This window comes from Manacus vitellinus, unplaced genomic scaffold (assembly GCF_001715985.3).
Source record: "Manacus vitellinus isolate BGI_N305 unplaced genomic scaffold, ASM171598v3 scaffold_2_pilon, whole genome shotgun sequence".
Classification (NCBI taxonomy): Eukaryota; Metazoa; Chordata; class Aves; order Passeriformes; family Pipridae; genus Manacus; species Manacus vitellinus.
In genome coordinates, this window is record NW_021940208.1 from 13,300,065 (window position 1) to 13,322,985 (window position 22,921).

The window sequence follows — 22,921 nt, forward strand, 5'->3', positions numbered from 1 at the left end:
AAAAAAAAAAAGGTGTGAAAGAAGGAAAAGAGGGTAGGACAAGAGAACAGGGCAGGTGAAGGCGGTGAAGTTGCCGGGTATAAGTAAATCTAGAAGGGAAACCCAGGTGGCCAGATAGCAGTCCGTAAGGAAAGGAGTCGGGGTTAGCAGACGTGGTGGATTGCGAGCAGGGTGTGATTCTACAGCATGGAGTTACTGCAGTAAGAAGTTATCCTTTGGAGCATACGTGCTGGGGAAGGAGGCTTGAACACCAGGAGTGGTAAGGTTGGGGTGGAGGAGCTGGGTAGTGCAAAGCAGACCACTCTTCTGTTGCACTGTTGCATTTGAAAGATTGTTTGAAATGTTGTCTTAAGTGATGAACTGGGTTATGTTGTAGAGAATTTGTCATTTCTCTTTCCCCCAAAGTCAGACACCATGAATAGAAAAAAAGAATTCTACTTGTTGGATGACAGTAATAAAGAACTTAACAGAAGAAAAATGAAAGCTGTGAGGTATGTGAGTCTTTGAGATTAGTGGCTTTAAAAGTTCTTACAGTGTATTTTTCAGTAAATAGAATTGAGAAAATGTAGAAAATAATGGTTGTATTCTGCAAAATTGCAAGTGAGTCCGTTTTTTTAATGTATGTGAGTAAAAATACGCAGTTTGTGAAAAGCTCTAGCATTTGTAGTAGGTCCACGGAAAAAGACATTTTAGTTGCAACTTATTGAATAACGACTTACTTGGCTATTTATACATTATACTGATTTGAATGTACTTTTACAAGTAATTAAATCACTGTTAATCTATTCAGTTTGTTTTTAGTTAAATAACTAGAATTATTGTAATTAAAATTGATTATATAATAATTTATTAGTGCTGGTTCTAGTGACCTGAAATACTGCATACAGAGAAGCTGTAGTACTACTTTTATGTATGATGTATTCAGTATCGTAGAGCTAAAGTACCTCTCCAGTTAAGAGGATAGCAGATTTTTTGTTGTGTGGGGTGTGTGTGTGTTTGGTTAACTGCACCTTCTTCATAATGTTATTTGGTAAAGTGGGCAAGCTTAGTTCTAAGAGAGCTGAAAGTCAGAATTTATTTTTTTATTGATATCCCTGATGATCTTAAATCTTTACTTTTACCTCTGAAGGCAATCTCCTAAGCTATTAGAAGAGGATTTTACAGAACCAAATCAGAGAAACAGTGATTTGTGTCATATGTCAAAGGCTCTGAATGTGGAAGGTGAGGCTTTTGGATCTTTTATTTCCAGCAGGTTTTTTGTATGCACTCTTCACTATTATTTTGCATTTTATATGGTCTGTTAAGGGTAGTAGATGTACTGCCACCTTTGAATAACACATTGGTTATTTGATGTATTTCCAGTAGTTAGGGAGAACAATCAATACCTTTTGCTTCCTCTCCTGCTGTTTTTCTTGACAAAACTATTGACAAGTTTGTTCTCAAAAAAACCCTCATTTTTGTGGGATTTTCTGCATAAGTAGCTTTTCTCCAAGATTTTGTTGAATACATAGTATTTATGGGTTCTTTATGAAACAATTTTTTTCCTGTACTTTAGGTACACTTTTTGAATATGTGGTTGCTTTTGTCTTTTTGCCTCATTTGTGTTTATCTTGTCCTGAATGTAGTAGCAACATAATACAGCGAATGATGCAGATAATACCCTGATCATTACATGCAACTCAACCTTGTGATTCCCAGATAACTTCTCTATCTATTTATCTGGGCTTTTATTCCTAGCTTTCAAATTCTGTCAGTAAAAAAGTCAGTGCTCTGATTCGTGTTGACTTGATGAATGCTATCTAGAAGACTACTCCTGTGATCATGTATTCCTCTTGTCTCATGGATTAGGATGCCCTACAGAAGTTTTCTGTGCTTGTTTTTACAGCATTGCATGGTGACGTGAAGAATGAAGACACTGACTTTTTTTGTTTCTCTTCTACAGAAGTAAGTTGATGTAAAGCTTTCTGTTCACTAGTCAATGTAGTTGGAATACTGATGTTACAGGATTTTGAGTGTGATTAAAGTCAACTCAGGTGCCCTCTGAGCTAAGGGTCTACACTTTATGATCACCTGCTTGCCCAGCATTTCTCATTATGCAGTGTTGTTGTGTAGTGCACATGAGATGTCCAAAGCCTGGCTTTAGGAAGGTGTTTTTTTACAATTCTGATTAGTGCCCCATGTTGCCAGCTGTGTTCCACCCTCGTCTGCACACAATGTACGAGAAAGCAACTGATGCATATGAACACTTTGTCAGCTCCCACATAAAGACTTAAAAGATTTTTAAAAAAGTACAATTTCACTTTGCCCATTAATACATGAATTATGAACATAATTCTGTTTCTACATTTAGTAAAATGCATGTGAGTCTGTGTTATGACATGCTAATGCTATTTGTTTCACATAAATTTGTATTTTAGACAAACATTAGGTGCTTTTTCTTTAAATTTATGCAAAAGCTAGAGTGTTGCCAGACTTTTTTGTCTTATGAAATTCAGATTTAGTATTTATTGCAAACTGCAGATGAGTCAAATCTTTGGCATTTAAGCCCTGCAATTAAACTTCATTGCAAAAGTAATTTGTAGAGTCTGGTTCAGTAATGCAATATTACAAATTTTGCATAGTAGTGAGAAAAATACTAAGCGCAAACAGGAAATCGGTATTCCGTTTACTAGGAGTGTTTTTTATTTATTACAAAGGTGCACTTATGGCTACAGAACTTCTGCTTGGAAGCTTTTTCCTTAGAACTTCTTAGATCTCACTATTTAATAGCTCTTGTTTTGAAACTTGGTCTAACTGAAATGAGGGGCAGGGGTGGGTACTGAACGGGAAAACAGGTTTATAGAACATTTTTTTTCCTGGGACTTAGCTGTAACCCTGTATTTGAACTTGCTGCCTTTTTCTCTCTGAATCTAGACCAGAACTTACTTTAAATTTGGGCTGTGTGGTGGCAACTCAGAAAGAGCAGCAAGGTAAACTTTTACTGAACTCTTTTTATGTGTCAGACTCTATTCATGTGTCAGACCGGGAGAGGACTTGACCAAGTAAGCATTTCCAGACATTTTGGTTGGGCTGATTTTTTTGTGTGTGTGCACGTGTTCTTTAAACTTTACTAATGTGTTCTCAGCATGGTTGTCTAGTGCTGTGGGAGCATATTGAGTACAAATACGGTTTTATTGAGAGGCAACAAGAAACAAATTGGTTTGCCTTGAGAAGGTGTGAAAGCTTTAAACACCGTGGTAAATCATTGGTAAGGGTTCAAGGGGAGAGAAATGCCGGGCTGTGGTAGTAAGGACTGTACCATTAAAACGTGTCCTTCCCCCTCCCCCTGCTGATCCCACTGCACCTTCTGCTTAGGTAACCAGTCACAACTGTATAAAGATCGATGCTATCAATGTTCTATGGTGTTGTCACATCTAAATTACATTCTCTTGCTTATTTGTCTAGTCGAGGTGAACCTGAAAGAAGTCTTAAACTGGATGTCTTTTCCTCCATTGCTGTTGCTGTTGACATTAATGTTTGTACAATGGAGGATAGTCCCAGATAATTCTTTCAGATCTGTTACATAAAGGTCCTGTTCTGGAAGGAAGATGTAGGAAATTTATCTTCTGAATTTGGCACATGTAGCATGCATTGCTAACCTTGCCCAAAGTGGAATGGAAACTCAAGATTTCATATATGGTTGTTGATCTCTGCAGCAGTGCTCTCGAGATCTTCTTAGTCTGCCAAAAGGAACAAAGTGAACACAGGAAGAACAACACAGTGCTTCCTTCCTGGAATGAGGCTGCTTTTATGTTTTTGTGAAAGTCTTGTCAGCTGTTGCAGAAGAGCAAGCATGGATGATGATACAACTGAATTTAATAACCTTCCTAACAGGTTGCCAGTAGGCGGGTTTGATATCATCTGTTGTGTATTCTAAAGATTTTAACAGCATAATCACTGTCTGAAAAGAAAAGGTTTGGGCAACAAATGAAAAATTAATCCTGGAATGTTAATAGACGTGCATTTGCTCAGTGAGGATAAGAATCACTGCTAACTATTAAGGTTTTGTTAAGCCTTGCAAAAATGGTAAAATGAAAAATAGTTGCTTCTAAGAGGATTCTAGTAGAAAGTAAATGTTTTGAGAAGTGAGGTATCTGCTGCGTATCAGTGTGAATTCAACTGTTTCTAAAACAGGTGTGAATGCATTTAATGATAAATTTTGAAATACATATATAAAGTATCTGTAGAAAGTTTGATATTTTATTTAAAATGCATGGGTTTTTTCCTTAAAAGATTTTGTTTTGCAGACCCTTCGGTCACAATACTGAAGAGAAAAATGTTCATCACCTGTTCTCTTCAAATGGTGGGCTGAAGGATGAACCAGCTCTAACTCCATCAGCTGACATGGTGTGTTAACACAGAATTTCCTTATATTCTCACTTGTTGTATTTGTATATGCATGGTTAATACTGTACTTCTTAAAACACAAACCCCTGCAGCCTTTAGTAGTTATGTGCTATTATTCCATCTTACCATCAAACTGATGTGCGGCTACAGTGTTAAAATAACTTGACAAAATGAGTGCAACTCAAATCTCTGAATGGGATCCTAGCTGAAGAGTATTAGTTCTACTCGTCTGGCTGTGAAAATATGTATTTTGAGTTTAGCTTTTCTTACGACATCCCAGGCTTTACAGTATTGGGTTTGGTACTTCTTTTTTAGTGCTGCAAGGCTCACGCCTACCTCCTTTGGGCAAGAATTCAGGGCAAAAAGGTTGTTGAACAAAGGGATCTGTCTTTAAACATTCTACTAAATTTCCTAATCTGATCTCTCTGAATGAGGTTTGTGAAGGTTTAGGCCAGGGGAGCTAATGTTGTGGATATATTAATATGACAGGGTAAACTGGAAACAAATGATACATCCAATGCCAGTCACGTTTTGTTCTGTGGACGTTGTCCTGTATACTGACCTTGAAAGAATCATAATGTGCAAGTGTCTGTCATGGTTTCTTAGGTGGTTTTGTTATAGTGTCCATTAAAATTTGAAAATGGTTGTCTTGTATCAGCCTAATACTGGGAGCTTACTATGTTTTTGGGGTTTTTTTTCCCCAGATGATATTCCTAAACATTATACTTTTTTCTAGGCTGCAGTATTCCCATTCTTCAGTCTTCCACGTTCTCTTTCCTCTGCATTAGTAATTTTATTTTGCTTTTCCTTCATGTACTTGTCATTTTGTGTGTGTGTGTGTGTGCAAGTAAACTCTGTGTATTTTAAAACACAATTCTAGAATGTGTTCCATAAATACTACAGTGTAGATGTTCTCAGTGAAATTCAGGTGAGCTAAGTGTTTTGGGCCTGTTGGCCACTACAGACCTGCTCAGAGTACTAACATACATCAGTCACCCACAGTTGCCTCTATCAGAATGGCAAATGGTTACAAACCATCTTGTCTTTTAGTCATACAAGCAACTTTGTGTTCATTAGCAAATCTTTCCTCAGGAGAACAACACTGGACAAGATATTGAGGAAGCTTTGTGCATAGCTGTTTGTAATCTTGGCCACTTCCATGAAGCAGAGAAGGTGGGTGAAAATCACGTAAATAAATCATGAAATATTAAATCATATCCTTTATTGAAGGTTTTTGTTACGAGTAGTCACACGTCAACATGCTATTTAAATGTGCTTTTACTGCTTTTGTTTAGGTATCTCTTTTGTCCTTCAACTGTTCATGCTATTTCTGTGAATATACAGCCTTAAACTCCAGGCCATAGCTTAGAGGAGTAGTCTGTAAAGGAGTACACAGGATAATTTAAAGTTAATATGTCAATATGAATATTTAGCAGAACCATATGAAGCCAGTCTTTAAATACTAAGTTTGTATTTCCTTGGATCAGGGTTAAATTCAGCATTTGTTTTTGCTCTAGCAACTATGCTAGCTTTCTGCTTCTGCTGTGCTTTTTTCTGGATTTAAAGGCAGAAAAGAAATTATATGGGCAACAGGAGTAAAAAAGATAATGGACAGAATATGCAAAAACATGTAAATCAAGTAATACATTTTTATGCACAGTATAAAACATAGGAAGAATCCTAAAATACCAGATAATGCTGTTACTAGATTTTGAGTAACTTTTGAGCTTCATCAATGATAATTATTTAAACTTTAACTCTTTTTAAATGTGCTGTAGCAAAACTTGCAGTTCTGTGTTTGCCACTTATTTACATTTTATTTGTATTGTAAGATACACGGGTATATAAGTATTTAATGATTCAAAAGCTTAGTTCTAGTAATCATGCTTTAAAGCTTGTTCTCCATTCCCTTTCTAACTTACTTCATTGCAGTGGCCAATCTGTCTGTTAAGCAAAGCTATATTGAATTCATACTGATATACTAATAGTATCTTGTAAAAATGTACTGTTTCAGCAGCTCTAAATAATAATTCATGGGTACAACAGTGGTCTTGCAACAGCTTTTCAACAAAGATTGGAATTGCCAAAGCAGTGTTGCATATCTTTTTCCACAGTCTTTTCTTTAAATGTAACTATAGTGACAAAACTGATGTTTAGCTAGAGGAGGAATTTTTTATTTTATTTTCACATTATGCTCACAGTGGGTTTTAAAAAACAGTAGACAGCTCAGCGTGCTATTTATCTGTGCATTGTGCTATGCTTGAATGTCAAATAAGGAAAGTGAGGCAGTGGGCCCAAGATCTACCAGTTTCTTGCCTCATAGACCTAAAGGCTTCAGTTGAGGAGGTTCCAAACAGTGCCAGCTGACTTGAAATTAGAGAAAACAAAGGGCTGTAATGAGCTGTAAGTGGTTTAAGTGTCACTCTTTCTGTGGAGTATTAATCACCATCTTACTATTCATTGCTTCTGTCCTGAATTTTAAAAAAAGTCATGTGAGAGTAAAATCATGAATAATGAAATAATAAATGCATGTTTTATCATATTGAACAAAACAGATGCTGGAATGCTTGGAGTTGAAAGTGAAGCACGAAAGAGACAAAGTTACAGAAGCTGCAGATAGAACTCTTGATGAACTTATTACTCTCCTCTCAAGGTAGTAATCTAGTTTTGTAGTTTGGCATGGGTGAGCTACTTTTATCAAGAACCTGTTTCTAATTCAGGTAGAAGAATTCTTAAAATTTTAGTCTCTTGTACCACTATTTCATAATACCTGGGTTTAATTTTTGTGCAGTTTTTTTTGCCCTTTCGTTGTGGCATCTTGGAGCTGGTTTGCATGGCTGGAAAACACTTAACTTATGCAGACTCTACTCTTTAAGAAAAAATAGTCATAATGTTAATTTTCTTAAAAAGCTCAATTTTGAAGGTTTTTTAATACTGTCATTAGTGGAGGATCAGTTTAACAGCAGGAATAACTTTGGTTTTTTCAATTCACTTTCCGCAAATTTTCAAGCTGATAGAAGCCGAAGGACACTTTGTTTGTTTGTTTTCAAAAATATTTGTATCTTCAGATTTAAGGAAGAGAGAGATGTCAAAGCTTAGGTTACAAGAAGAGCCTTCGAGCAGGGGATCTGGTATCTTAATGGACTGAATTGTAAAATCCAGTTGTTTAGTTTTCAACTCAATGTGTTTGGAAATATCAGGAGCCTTAAATGGGAGAGTGCTTCTGACATTTGATAAAAAAATATTTCTCTAGAAAAGTGACTTTTCAGTGTGAACTCTTAACTTTTGTTGTTCCTCCAGTTGTGGAGTGTGTTTGCCATGCTTCTGCTTTCCACTGTTTGGGGAAGAGGATCCGATGTGTGAGATGTATCCACTTTGTGTTGTGTTATGACTGGTGTGTTACAGTTCGTTTGAATCTGTACAGCTGAGTGCATATTAAATTCTGAAAAGTAATGTTTTTAATACAGGAAAAGGAAATTGTTTGCAGAATTGATGGAGAACATCAACGACTACAGTGCTAGTATTGCAAAAGCTAAAGAGGTCATTGAAGAGAAGAAAAAGCACTTGATTGGTGCCATTAGGACTGTGAAGGAATTAAAACTCTCACATTCTCTAAGAAACTGTTGTGATCTCGCTCAGGTACTTACATTCTTGTACTGTGAAATAATTTATTTTCAAGGAATACATTCAAAATTGGATTGAAAGTGTCTGTGATCTCGATTTGCTGACTTTAGTACTGATGTTTTTGCAGTATTGCATTCTTACTCCACTTTTACACATCTGGTGACTGATGTGATGCAAAAAAGGTGGTTCTTGTCTTGAAGAGCTTGCTGTCTGAAACAGTAGATGGAGGGAGAGGACAGGCAAACTGTGACACAGTACTGATCAGTGAAAGGGTGATGTTTTTATCAGTTCAGAAGTCTCTCAAACCTTTTCCATTCCAGAGCTCTCAAACCTTCTCAGAGAACTACTCCAGAATTAATAGCCACACTTTCTTGATCTTCTTGGTCCCAGGCCTTTACTTTCATTCTTCCTCCCCATCATATCTGCTGTTCATAGAAGCCCATGCTACCTGCCATGCTGTATCAGACCAAAGATCCATCCTGTGAAGTCTCCTGTCTCTGACAGCAGAGAGGAGAAGATGCTTGGGGAAGCATCTAAGAAACCGAGCATTTAGTGAGTATGGGAAGTTGAAGGTTAACAATCTTAGAATCACTAGGATACATCAGGGTCACTACACTGAATAAACATCATCACCTTCTGTCATAAGCTTGTGCCATACCTCCTTGAATGCCTTTGTAAAGCTTGTGGCAGTGTGCATGGCTGTGTTCATGTATGTGTTTTATTATATGTATGTGTTCATATGTCATGGCAGTGAGATTCACATTTTACTATTTAAAATGAGGTATATATAAAATAACTCCCTCTCTTCTTTCAAAATGTGCCACACAGTTATTTAATTTGCAGCCTTTATAGCTCTTATGTTGAGAGAAAGAATGAATAATTGGTCTCATTATTCTTTGAAGAAGTGTGCTTTTCAAAGTCACACACCCTGCATCCATTCTCTCACCTGACCCAGAAGTCTAATCCCTCCTTGTTTTTCTTTCCCCTGTCATTTCTTCCATCTTAACCAGTGTGATTTTTTTTTTTTTTTTTGAACTGGCACCCGCCACTGTCCTCCCATAGGCCTGTCTTCTTACTTAGAAATCACTTTCTTCCTGTTGAAACAAAAGGAGTGTCTGATTTCTACTTTTGTTTACATGCTAACATTACAGCATACCAACCATTAATTCTTGGCAAGGTAAGAAGATCTATTGGAGAGTTGGCTATCAGCTAAACTCTTGGGGGTTTTTCCATAAAATTAAAGGTGTCATGTTCTGGCTTTGTCATGTTGTAGGTCATGAGAATTTGTGTAATCTGTTTTCTGTGTAATGGAACCTAAGGTTGTATTTCATAATTTCAGGTTATTTATGACTTAAAGTTGCCAGTTGAGGCTGAGCTCTCAAGAGTGAAGAGTTTGAAGGAAAAAATATTTTCAAGGTAAATGACTGAAGCAGGAGATATATTGGGGGGCAAAAGGATGCACCAGTTATCTTAATTACAAAAACTGTTCACGCAACAGTTAAACAGCAGAAATTGAACTTCTTCAGTTGCAGTTTACTGAAAAGCTACTACTTCAGACATCAGTATAAACTCCTAACTAACAATATGCAATAGCCTTCATCTGAGGCATCAGGGAGAAAGCACATATGATTTGTTGCCCTCTAAACAAATAGACATGCATTTTAAAAATTCTTGACAGACTTCTGCCACTTTAAAAAAACCATCCCCTCCAGGGATAGTGACTCAACCACTTCCCTGGGAAGGTTTTTCCAATGCTAGACAAAAATTAAGATGACTCCTGTCACATTAGTTGAGTTCTTCAGTTAGAATATGGATAAAGCAGTCTTGAAAATGGTCTTTTACCAAACTTAGGCCTTATCTACCAAGTCACTACTTTGAACACGATGTCATTGAATCAGAATTTCACAGAAGCCTGTTTAAATGCTCAATGGCACACTGTCCCAACTTAGAAGAGAACTAAAACACTACCAAATCCCATCTTTCTGCATTGGTTAACTTTTTAAGAACTTCAGCCAAACAGGGGACCTGATGAAGGATGAATATAAAGGTCTTGCATACCTTGTGCCACTCCAAAATAACACCAGAGGCGTTAAAAATCACAACTAGGAGGTACACAGAAGTTAAGGCACATTCTGTAGACATAAAACGTGTAGAACAAAGAGTAGGTGCAGTGCATTCCTGAAGGGACAGTGTGAGAGAAGCACAGATGGCTGTTCAATACTGTTTACACTTCAGTTTTTATAAACTGTCAGTTTTTAAAACTGGACAGCAAAGCTAAGGATTTAATTGAAATTATATTTACAGTTCTCTTAACCTAAGTGTAAAGACTTTGCCACTTTTCATTGATCAAGAAAATAGTTATTAGTGTAACAATAAACAGAAACATACATTTTGGACTTTAGTTATGGTTTCATTCAGGAAGAAAAGAAAATTCTTTTTCTCTGTGCAGTATAATTTATTGAACTAAACTGAGTATAAGTGTGAAAACAGTAAGTGAATGTTGCAGTACTTTGTGCATGAGGGAGGATGCAAAAGGCAAGAGAATTTTGAAGTATGAATGTGAAGATAAATGAGCAGCCAAATCTGTTGTTCATAGGAGTGGAAGAAATAAAATGGAGTATGTAATTAATCTCTTACTGTTCTGAAAAATACCATAGATCTCAAACTGTCAGAGTGATTTAGGTATTCATGTCACCTTCTGTAATACTTGTTCTCTTCTCTTGAGCCTGTTCCTGAACAGTTACGAGATTATGTCTTCACTGGAAAATTTGGGCAAGATTAAATGGGGAATGACAGAGAAGTAAGTATTTTTCTTATAAAAGAGGATAGGTACAGTAACTTACTTGTTCTTCTAATGACCAAGTATTTATTGGAGACTAAATTAAAAAAAATGCTTATGGAATTCTAAGAGTATACTGAATCAAAGTGAAACTTTAGATGCTTAGGTCAGCATTCCAGTTAGTCCAATTTGTGTTTCAGTTCTGCCACTTTGTTTTTTCTTGTGTTTCAACCAAGTATGTTTTGCTGTATCACTTAAGTTGTCCACATTTTTTTTATGCTGAGTGATTTTCAAATTTGCTTGGCATGTAATAATACAGTCATAGAATCACTTAGGTTGGAAAAGACCTTTGAGATCATTCAGTCCACCTGTAAACCTAGCAATGCCAAGGCAACCCCTAAACCATGTCCCTAAGTACCATGTCTCCGTGTTCATAATACATGTAATAGAGATGTTTATCACTTCAGCGTATGAAAATTATTTCATGTAAGTGTAAATAAATCTCTCAAATGAACAGCAAATACTGAAATTGTGGTATTTTCAATTCACAGTCTAAATTGCTTTTATTTTATTAATCCCCTTTATTTTTTTTGTCTTTGACAAAAACTTGAAAATAGAGTTGCTGTGAGGACTGTTGTAGATAAAACTGATTATGTTAAAAAAGGCTTATTGCATACTCTAATATTTGAAAGTTTTACAGATTAGGATGAAGAGTATCGGTACACTATTAACATTTTGTCAAATAGTTTGTATTTGTACTTGTGCTTTCTGATCATCTAGACAGGGCTAGCTCATGCAGTTGAACTGTGCCTGAGAATATGTGCTGTGTCTTTGCCAATTCTTTTTAGGTTTCAGAGATCATGTCACTGTTTTTGTTGTCTTGGTATTCAAAAACTAAATGCAGTTTATTCTTAGCAGCTCTTTTGAGGTGTTTTCTTAACATAGTGATGTGTTCTTGATAAAACCTCTGCTTTGACTCGTACTTTTCTGGAAACAGACTGAATTATATTAATTTGTCTTTAAATAAAATTTTTCCCAAATATAGCGAAGATAATGGGCGAGACACGTTTATCCTTGATGACCAAGAAGAAATGCCTGATGTCATAATAGAAGAAATACTTGAAGATGACTTGGAAGGCAAGTTTCTTAATACCTGATGCTTTCAATGTTCCATTGCCAAACATGATGTTATTTTTGTGTCTTGTATTATGTTGTGTGTTTGTAGTTACATTTGGCTCATACAAATTCTTTAATGATGTCTGTTTCAGTTCCTTTGAGCAAACACGTATTTTTGGTTTTGTCCTCCTGTTTAGCTTAGTGAAAACTTGCTCACAGTTTCTCTCAGAGGGCTCATGAGTTCCAGAGTGTGCCTTGATGATTCTTTTTGACTTGTGGTTGCAGTCCCCCTCAGAGTTTCTGACATTGGCTCCTGGAGAATTCTTTTCCGTCAGTTCTCTCAGCTTACTGAATCTTCTCCCAGGCCATTGTCCTATGTTAGCTGTCAGTAACAATTAGGTTCCTCAGCTTGTCAGGTTTTCCCTAGACTGTACTAGTTAGAGTGTAGCTAACAGGTCCATGGAGGGATCTTTCCCCTCTGTTACGCTCTTGGGGGACTGAACCTGGATTATTGTGTCCAGTATTGGACAATGGAGTACTGAAAAATCACTGTCCTATTAGAGTGAGTCCAGCAGAACCTACCAGGCTGGTGTCCAGAATGTGCTCAGGGTGTTAGAGGTCTTTTCCAACCATAATGATTTTACATGTAAGATGAGATAAGTGACTCATTGCATCATCAGAGATGGTGACCACAGGTGATCCAGAACAGTTTGTGTACCTATTGGTGAAATCTTTGAAGTCATTCAGATGTTTTATTCAGATACCATCTTATCCAGTAGAAAAACCCAGGAGTGATCTTGCATCTGTTCTGGAGGCTGCATTTCCTAAACTTGGAAGCACAGTCCTACATACCTGCTCAGAGGGTTTCAGGTGCCATACTCTTTATAGTCGTTTGCCCATGATTTGTTAAGAGTTCAGATAGGCACAGAGGTGGCAGTGCTCAAGGATGCTGCAGATCTATGTGTCTGGTGTGCCCTGATCAGTCATGCAGCTGACATTGAATTTAGATTATGATGTCCACCCTTTACAGGAAGCTTTGTGGTGTAAAATACTCTTGTAAGAATTAGGTTGCTGGCTTCTAAAACCCTCTGACCCATTAACCCTCTGACCTCTGAGTAGCTTCATAAAGAGAAATCTGCCTTTTGTATCACCAGTAGATGGAGGTACCTGCAGTACAAAGGATTTGGATGCTTAGTCACAAGTACTGCCTTACATAGGGTCATATCTTTGCTAGCTTTAGGCCATTCCCTGATCTTCATACATTAACACTGATTAACTGTACAAAAGTCTCTATACCTATTCTTAAAAGTAGCAGTCTTAATCTCTAATTTGCTTTCTAGAAACTTTCTATTTCTCTGTTGGAATACAAACTCTGAATTACCTACTTAAATTCAGGCTACCACTTTGTGTGCAGTGACAGAAGCCTTTTGTTTTGCGGGGTAGTATGAGGGAGGTAGTTCAAAAGAGCAATTTCATCAGAAAGCAAACATGCTAATAGTTTGAAACAAGTGTGAGCAGACTTGTCAGGTTAAAATCTGTTTGAGGTAATGTTGTTATGATTAATGCAACATCAGCCAAATTGTATGTCTGATGATACCTGTTGGAGTCACTTGGAGGGTGTTTGATAACTTGTTTTATGTCTTACTCAGGTTTGACAGAATTAGTGTTGGTAAGCCATGTTATAAATCCAAGCCATTTCTATGTTCGGAGGTACTCACAGAGGAAAGAAGCTTTGGCTTTGGAGAAGAAATTGGAAAACTTCTGTTGCAATAGGAGTTCGTATCTCTGGCCTTCAGACATTTTGGAACTAGGTAAATGGTTAATTTTTAAAGGTCTTCATGGCTTAAAATACTACCCTGCAGTATGCATTCCTTAGTATCATGCTCCTTTTTTTTATTCTCCTCTCCCCTGCCTCTTTACATAGTAAAGCAGTCCTTATATGTTCTGGAATCTACAATTAATTGTTTTAGAGAAACATTGTACATGTGATTTGGTAAAGTAGGCTTTTATTAAAACCTATGAACAAAACCAGTAGAATTAAAAAAAAACTGCAGTTCTTCTCAACCTCAACAAACTGAGTGTGTTGAGTAACCAGAGCAGTTGAAACACCTGGCCGTGAACTTCATATTTTCCAGCATTAGATGGCAATGGTTAACTGGTAGCTTTTTCAGTATACAGCTTGTAATGATGAGCCTAAGTCTTTAACTATCTGAGTAAATCAGCTTTCTATCATGCAAGCAACATTCCTTTCTAGTGGATATGATTTTTTTTTTAAATTCTCTGAATAGAAACCATTCTAGGAGTAAAAATGAAAGATAATAATACATTGCTAAATCACTAAAATTATTTTCTAATCCACATGTTGATAATGTTGCCCACTTCTAGAATGTGTTTAGAAAACTGATGAAAAGTATATCATAACTTCATATATCAATGGTTTTTTGCCACTTTACTAAGAGGTAAAGAAAGTTTGCCAGAAATGACTTTTTAATACAAACCAAACACTTCCTAGCCTTATGAACACTGTGTAAATGAAGGTGGAGGGAATTTCTAGTGGCTGTTGAGACAAGGTTTTTACTGTCTGTCTTTATTTTAACAATAGCACTTTTACTGTGTGTGTGGAGAATGGGAACAATGGAATATTATGCATAACTGTAGTAATAATTCTAGTGTGAAATACTTAAAAATACTTAATTTAGCCCTTTTTATTTGCTTCCATATAGGTGCTAGAACTTTTATTAAGAGTAAGGAAACTGGAATGTGGTGCCGCGGAACTATCACTGAACTAATTCCCCTAGAAAGTAAAAATCAGAGGAAGTCTTGTGGTCCAATAAGATACAAAGTGTGTGATGTTGCATTGCTGAAAGTATTCCTGATTGATGTTGGAAGCTCTATAGTTTTAACTTTCTCAGGGTATGTTTCCAGAGAGAGGTTTTTGTCTGCAGTTGTTGTCCTTAACTGTTGTTACTCAGGAAGATCTCTACTGAGAAACAAGTCCTTCCTCAGCTTCACACAGATAACCAGATACCCAGATGACACTAATATCCTCTACGTACATATTTCCCACAGAAAAAGTGACAGTGTATTTAATTACACAAGTGTACCAGCCTTCATACATTGAAATATTTAACTTAGGCTTGTGTTGTAAAAGAGAGCATGTGAGTCCTCAATGCTTAAAAAAGAAAAAAATTATTTCATTGAGACTTTCTAGTTCTGTTTCATTGACATAACATTATACCAAGTGCTGCAATAATGACCTCTGTTGTGAATCTGGGGTTTGGTTTGGGGCTTTTCAGGTGTCGGGTTTGATTTTTTTTTTTAAGTTCGTACTGCATTTATTCCCATTGAACATTAGATATGATCCCACTGAAAGGCCTGATCCTGCTGCTCTGCAAACTATTGAAACAGATGACATTTGTCTGTTTGTAAGGAAGTCTGATCAGCGTATTGAGGCAGAACTTGCAGCTGTTCCTCCTTTGGCAGTACGGTGTTCATTGAAGGATGTTGTTCCCAAAAATACAGTAAGTACAAGCCGCTTGAAGTATTTCAGGAGCTTTTTTTCCTTAAGATTTATACTAAAGAACTTAAATATATAATTTAAAATTACTTTATTCCACTATAAACAGAATTAAATTTAAGAGTACAGATGTAAATAGATGGGTTGCATTGCTTTTGTTGGAAAGGAAACGAGCTTATAGCAGTCTTGTCTTAAAAAGCCTCTGGGTTTACAAATACATGTTTTGGGCTTAAATCTCACCAGTCTTAATTTCGACATGTTCTTTTGTCAAACTTAAAAACAAATTCCAGAACTGATACTTTTATTTCATGTCTATCTGATAATGGTGTGCAAGTAGTAACTTACAAAAATCATCCAGAGAAGGAATGGCTTCAGAATTTTTAAGAGAATCTTTTCAGGGATTGATTGTCCTTTTCTTAATTAAAATTTTTTGCCACCTATTGAAAAGGGGTTGTTCTCTTTCAGTATAATAACAAGTAAAGTACTGTCAGTCTTTATTCCATTACAAAGAAAAGGATATATATTGCAGCATTATTTTCGTTTTCTTCACACCTAAAAGTCTCAGACTTGCAGTATTAAATGAGAAATGCATTAACTTGATCCCAGAGAAATAAATTCTGACAGGCTTTGAGGTAGACAAAACATCACCTAGGATGTTGTGGAGAGGAGGAATGTGTAAATTGCCTAAAGTATATTGTACATTTATGTAAAGACATAAGAAGATAATAACCTTTCACATGAATTGGGAGAGTAGAAATGTAAGTTGTGAAATGAAAGAGCGTAAGACAACTCTAGTTGATCTATCAGAACAACCAGAGGGGATTAAAACTTGAATCTTCGGAGGAAACATGCTGGAAACTGGAGCCTTTTGATCTGACTCAGTTTTATACAGTTAAATACACTTATTAATCCATCATAAAGAATTCTATTTAGTGCTGTCCTGACTACAGACTAGACAGTCTAACTGTGTTCAATATTTCATCTGTGCCTTCTTACTTGTATTTTATTTTTAATTGCTATTTGTATTTTTTGTTTTAACATTCTCTAACATCTTCATAACTTTTTCTTTGTAACACAGGGTGAAGGTTGGGGAGAGGAAGCAAAGAAAAAATTTTTAGAACTGGTAAATAATAAAGTTGTTTCAATGATCGTATTTAGAGAAGAGGATGGTGTTCTCATTGTGGATTTGAGAAAACCTCCATTCAGTGAAACAAGCAGTAACATACCAGTGTCTCTGAAGGATGCATTAGTTTTCTTAGATTTGGCAAGGTACGTGTTTTCCTTTAGTTTATGCTTCTGTGCCATAATTGATAATGGAATAATGCTTGCAAAGTGAAGCACACAGGGAAAGGTCATTGTTTATTTTGAGCATAACTAGTTATGATGGCTGGAGCAGTGGGAGATAATTTTTTACTGCATTTGTATTCCTCAGTTTTAATTGCTTTTTCTTTTGAGGAAATCTGAAAGAAAATGGTTTGTCAATATGTAATGGAATCTCACCTTTTACTTTATTTTCTTTTACAATGTAAATAGTACACTACTGCATCCCATTTTAGGAGCCAGCTGCCATATATCATATATCATTCTTTATATGTTACATTTGTGATGGGACAAGATAGAGATAATGGACTGTACCAACTTCTAGAAGGAAAGTTTAAGCTATAGATATAAACATGAATCAAGTTACTTTTATAAGACCATTTTGTGGGTTTTTTTATGAATATAAAAGGGTTTCTTCTTTGTTAATTTTAACTGAATTTATTCCAGATTTCATTTTGTTTACCTTAGGTTTAGACTACAGCTTCCCAGTAAATTAGAAAATAATACCATCTTGCACTACAGTCCACCTAATATTCCAAAAGAAGGAGAAGAAGTCTTTGTAGTAGTTTGTCACATTAATAGTCCAAGTGATTTCTACCTCCGGTTGGTAAGTTTAGAAATAAAGTCTTTTTAAATAAAACCAAACAGACATTTTAATGTTGAGCTACTTGTAGTCCCCACTAAATAAGCTGTAACTTCCATTAAGTTCTGTCACTCAGTGTTAGGATTCCTAGAATTAACAGATAATATTAATTTCTGCAATCCTAGTTTGGTCCTAGGTTAATTCCAGAAGTTCTTAGAATCCCAGAAAGTTGACATTTTTTGCCAATTATGTTACATGGTTAATTCCTATGTGTGTATGTAGTGTTTTACTGTTTAGAATGGTGATTGAACAGGGCAATACTCAGCAATTGTTAGGCTCTTTAATTCACTTCATGTATTCAGAACCACTTTTTAATTTTGTGAGGAAGACAAGAAAGTACACTACTAGAAAAAAAATATCCCTTTGAAGAGCAAAAATGCCATGAAAAAAGAACATCAGGTATGTTTATATGTTTTGGGGTTTTATTTTATTTTAGAGAGAGAGCCTGGAATCTTTTCCAGAGAAAATTCAGGAGTTATATAAACATGACTGTGGAGAAGACTCAGAAATTTTCTGCCCAGTTGAAGGCCAAGCTTGTATTGCAAAACAAGAGGATGGGAATTGGTACAGAGCACAGATTGTAGGTGAGGTATTGATTCTTTCACTCTAATGCTGGGTTGCAAAATCAGTTGTGCAGCTAAATCGGAGTCACACACTGGATATAAACAGTAATAAATAGCCATTGTTTTTCCTAAGGATTCTGGTACTAACAGGTTCATAAAGTCAGCAGTATTAATTCATATTCTTTTGCTATTAATAGACTGGTTATACATCTTTTTTTTTTAAATAAAAAGAAGCAGTATACTTCATTTTCTAGAGACTGTTGAAATTCTACGATATAATTATTTTAAATAATATTTCACTTAACTATTACAGTTTGAACTACAGATTTGGCTATTATAGCCAAGCCCATGAGTGTATGTAGTGTTGGTTAGTAATTCTCTATAGTAATTCCAAAGGGGGTGGTGGGGGGATGTGCTTATGCTGACCTCTGTGTTGCCTGTATGGGCCACATGGCATGTCTGTATCCTTACATGTCTACTGGGCATGTGTTTAGTGTGCCAGTGTCTCATAGAGAGGTTAGGTGTTAGGGGACTAAAATGCCAACACTGTCACTTCAGGAACCTGAAATGGCTGGCCCTTAAAGAAAATTTTATATTCAACTATTATACTGTGTGAATGATAATATAGTGGGAAATTTCAGTTTTGCTCTGAAATCCTGGTGCTTTAACTTGCATCAGATAACTATTTTTTTTGTTCTAGTAACTTGGGTTATTTTTCTTGAAGGGCTGCCAAGTTGTCAAGAAGTTACAGTAAAGTATGTTGACTACGGCAACACTGCTAACTTACCTCATAAAGACATACGCAGAGTAAAAGAGGAGTTCCTAAGCTTTCCAGAAAAGGTAAATAAGTGCTTGCCTGGATTAAGCACTCAAAATTTTGCTGGGGTTTATGATGTGACTGACTTAATATGTTTTGGGTGTACATCTTTGCTTTTTAAATAAAATAACTTCTAAGGATTTAGAATTCTTTGAAACATGAATGAACACAGGATAGGAAAGTCAAGCATTCAGAAGGTAAGAGTATCAGAAATGAGGTTGCTTTTGCAGCTTTATCGTGTTGCAAGTAAGCATTGATAAGGCAAGGAGAAGTAAGCTCTTTCTATTTCAACAAGCATGTATCTGAATTTGAGGTTCATGCTCAGCTACTGGGAAGAGTTACCGCTACTAAAGCATGTAGTGGTAACGTGGAACCAGAAGCCAAGGTCATGCAGTCTTGTATGAGTGCAAAGCAAAGTCCGTGATTCAGTTGTAATGAGATGGTCCTGATACATATGTGATATTGGATGCATAATTTTGGGTTATTCCTCAGGCAGTCAGGTGTAGGCTGGCTTGTATTGAGCCTTTTAAAGGGACAAATGAGTGGAACAGAGAAGCCAAGAGAAGATTTGAAGAAATTACTGAAGATAAACTTATGCTGTGTTCGGTAATTGGTAAGTTATCAAGAGTATTAATCTTTCTTTACATATTATTAAGTTGACTTAAATGTAGAAACATGCACTTTAATATTTAAAATAGTATTTATTTGAAATGCTTATGTTCATACATGTTGGAGGTACCCTGGAGTGAGTATGTCTAAACGTGAACTAACTGGGGGAGATGTAACAGATACAACTTCTGGCAAAAGCTTTGTTTGTCTTCTCTTACACACCTCGCCAGCATTAGGTGATAAGGGTATTCTAGTGCATTCAGATAGGCTTGTTTCCATAAGTACTAGCTATGATAAGGGTATTCTAGTGCATTCAGATAGGCTTGTTTCCATAAGTACTAGCTATTCTTGACACTTCCTAACATCATTGGTAGCTGGAAGTGTGAATGCTACCCCTCTAAAACATTGCCCCCAGAAAAAAAGGAATTTCAGATAACATACATGCCTTAGTAGGATTTTTCTTAATACTGTTTATTGTTCACATGCAGCTTGTTACTTTTCAGCCCCTGTGGAATGTTGGTTTGGAACTCATAGCATAAATGGAATTAAATGTAGCAGTTGGTTTCTTTGTACAGCAGTATTTTGTAGTGATTGTTGTATTTTCAGTGAATTTTAGATATGTACCTCTACATATTGTGGATGTTCAGAATTAATTATTTTATATATCAAATGTAATTTTACAAAATTTTGTCTTCTAGTACCATTTATTGTACCTCTAAAACGACAAGTAGTTTTTATACTGTCACTAATTGGCACTAACTATGTTTATATTATTAATTCACAGAAATTTTAGATAACAGCATCTTATCTGTTGAACTCTTCAATTCCTCTTCTAATAATGGGAGAAAGTTTAGTATTAACTGCCAACTAGTTGAAGAAGACCTAGCATCCTACATACCTGGGTAAATACACTTAAAGTATTTAGAAATACCAAATTTGTGTATCAAAATTACTGGCCTCTGTATGTCACCTCCAGTTCCTGGAATTTACCACATTTGTGATAATTGAATTTACAAATCCCATTTATCTGGTGTGAGTTAGAGTGTAAGTCTGCAGCTTGATAGTTGAATTCTCAGACTAAGTCTTGACTAACATAATGTGTTGAAGTTGTAATTGATTGAAAAGTTGGAGATTAAATGTTTTTGTCGTACTTGTACTGTCCTTAAGTGCCAGATCTTCCCAAAGTGTTCATTGTTAAGGTTCCCATTCCCCTGTAGTAAGAAAAGAAATGTGTTTGTAACCTGCACCTAAGGTAAGTCATCTCTTTGGAAGGTCTGTTACTAAAAAACATTCAGGTGTTTCTTCAGCTATGGTAGTGACAGGAAGAGTTGGGAAGTGTGTTGGGGATAATGAGGCTCATAAGGATATAACACTGCTGCATTTAAATTGCTGGCTTTTTATAGATATAATCCCTGGGCTGTAATCATGAAAATCTACGATTATTCTTCCATTAAAAATGTTCGAATACTGATGGAAATAGATTGTTCAAAAGGAAGTTTTTATTCCAGAAGGAAATTCCTGTATTTGCTTTTTTCAGGAGGAAGCATATAAGTGGGTTTTCATCTCTCAACTCAGAAATACAACTGAATCGTAGTAACACTTAATTCTTGTATTTGTCACAGCCACAGTTTTTAGTAAGATTTTTGTAGAGTTAAGCAGCTTTATTTAAACCTGAACAGCTGAGTTGTTTTGTCACTGTCTCTAAGGTATTTTGTTGTGTTGCATCTATACTTAGGTGGCTGCTTCCAGCCTTCAATCAAGTGTATATCATTTTAACATAAGTTGCTGTGTAACACTGGTAACTTGACTGATGTTGATTTTTTTTTTTTGTCACTTATGCACTTCTCCTTTGATTTGACTGGGGAGAAAATGAAAGAAGCGGGAGCAAGAAAACTCACGGGTCAAAATGAAGGCAGAGAAATTGCTTACCAAGTACTGTTGCAGGCATAACAGCATTAATTTAACTAGTTATTACTAATTAGCATAATTGTTTGATTTCTGATTCAGGCATTGGTACACAAAAGACAAACATCTATAGCACCTACCCTCCCCCTTCCCCTGGATCATATTTACTCCAAGCACCTCTTGTCCCCCTCCTACACTCAGGTTACACTCAGTCTCTTCAGGGAGGCAGTGAGCAGTGCAGGGGGTTGGGTTCAGGGCACAGCACTTTATCAGTGTTGCTCCTTCCTTCTTTTCGTCCTGTGCTTCAGCGTGGACCCTGTACAGGCCTCTGTCCCTCAGGAGTGGGCCTCTTGCCTCACAAAATACTTTCTGTTCTTAGGATCTTGGGGTTCCCTATGTTGTCTCTTCAGTTCCTCCTCTCTCTCTCCTTAGTGTTTTCTGCTCTTCATTAAATTAGCAGTGCCATCAGCTTCACTGGAGGAAGTGCTCAGCCCTGCCCTGTGGAGGGGGTGTTGCAGAGCTGAGTCTGCCATGGAGCAGCACATGGCCTCTCCTGTCACAGGTCGCCCCTTCAGCCCCTGTTCCCAGCTACCAACATAACACCCAGTGCACCATGTTTTTTGGTTGGAATTATGTTCCTGTTGGGGAGCAGGGGCAAAGGGGTGGTTTGTGGGGACTTCTGGCTCACTTTGTTTTCCAGTGTGTGTGGCTATATAGCTGTTCAGAGATCATTTGTCACTCTTTCTCACTGAATTTCCCATTTGTGAAGATGAATGTCTGCAAAAAGGCAAGACCAGATAGTGTAAACCTACTATAGGTCATTTAGAGTCACACTTGTGGTATGACTACCTTCTGTGTTTAATGCAGTTGAGGGGATATCCAAGTCTCCTCTAAACTAGCATAATGTAAGCAGGAGAACACAGTGCTCTGTTAGAGCTGACTTGCTGATAGGCAAACATCAGTGACCTTACTCTTGTGTTGGGATAGGAGGTAGACCATACAGAATTCCAGAATGAAACCTCCTTGGAGTCTGAAATCCATTCCAAATTGATAGTCTTTTTCCTGATGAATCTGCAATTATAATACCATTATGGAGTTACTAGAAAGGGGGTTGTAAGGCATGTAACATGTATTCCACTTGGGAGAACTCTCTGTGGCAGATTGTCTCTGTGCATTTCATGGTTCAGACTAGTTGTTCACAAGGTAAGCATATTTCTGAGCTACAGTGTGCATTTCTTTCCTGGTTCTGCAAGTTAACTGTTTTACCCAGCAGTTTCCAAATACCTGCATCAGGAAGATGTGCGTAAACTACCGATGTAGTGGAGGATTCAATACTTAAATACAAAGGAATTTGCTCTCTGACAGAGCACTTCGCTTTCTTCTCCTGAAGGAGAAGACAGGTAGTTAGGTCTCTGAAAAGAGAAAATAATTTCCTCTCAGAGGCCCAGTAATGGCCAGCAGTTAAACTCAGGCTTGCTGTCTCCTTCAGTCAGTGATATTTGCAAGAAACCAGTTCTTTTGCATTAAATGATGTTTCTTCAGACTGCAGTCTGTTACAATCTCTAGGTGGCATAATCCATGCAGACTTGTACTAAGGTAGGCTGTGGTTCAAAATACACAGCAGGCAACTCTTGATTGCTGC

The 22,921-nt window shown here is 36.7% G+C and overlaps 1 protein-coding gene across 1 annotated transcript in view; it reads left to right on the forward strand.

The window, feature by feature from the left end:
- Positions 1–358: 358 nt before the first annotated feature.
- The window catches only part of RNF17 (ring finger protein 17), a 39,969-nt gene continuing 17,406 nt past the window's right edge, over positions 359–22,921 (forward strand). Inside the window, exons 1-20 of the mRNA XM_025894996.2 lie at positions 359–491; positions 1,130–1,221; positions 1,886–1,944; positions 2,914–2,969; positions 4,287–4,386; positions 5,479–5,559; positions 6,942–7,039; positions 7,854–8,025; positions 9,350–9,426; positions 10,736–10,810; positions 11,835–11,926; positions 13,555–13,716; positions 14,629–14,818; positions 15,261–15,426; positions 16,501–16,691; positions 17,211–17,349; positions 17,822–17,969; positions 18,673–18,788; positions 19,258–19,378; positions 20,159–20,276. Of these exons, the coding sequence (XP_025750781.1) occupies positions 415–491; positions 1,130–1,221; positions 1,886–1,944; positions 2,914–2,969; positions 4,287–4,386; positions 5,479–5,559; positions 6,942–7,039; positions 7,854–8,025; positions 9,350–9,426; positions 10,736–10,810; positions 11,835–11,926; positions 13,555–13,716; positions 14,629–14,818; positions 15,261–15,426; positions 16,501–16,691; positions 17,211–17,349; positions 17,822–17,969; positions 18,673–18,788; positions 19,258–19,378; positions 20,159–20,276 (2,330 nt within the window). The 5' untranslated portion in view covers positions 359–414. The remainder of the gene's footprint in view (positions 492–1,129; positions 1,222–1,885; positions 1,945–2,913; positions 2,970–4,286; positions 4,387–5,478; positions 5,560–6,941; positions 7,040–7,853; positions 8,026–9,349; positions 9,427–10,735; positions 10,811–11,834; positions 11,927–13,554; positions 13,717–14,628; positions 14,819–15,260; positions 15,427–16,500; positions 16,692–17,210; positions 17,350–17,821; positions 17,970–18,672; positions 18,789–19,257; positions 19,379–20,158; positions 20,277–22,921) is intronic.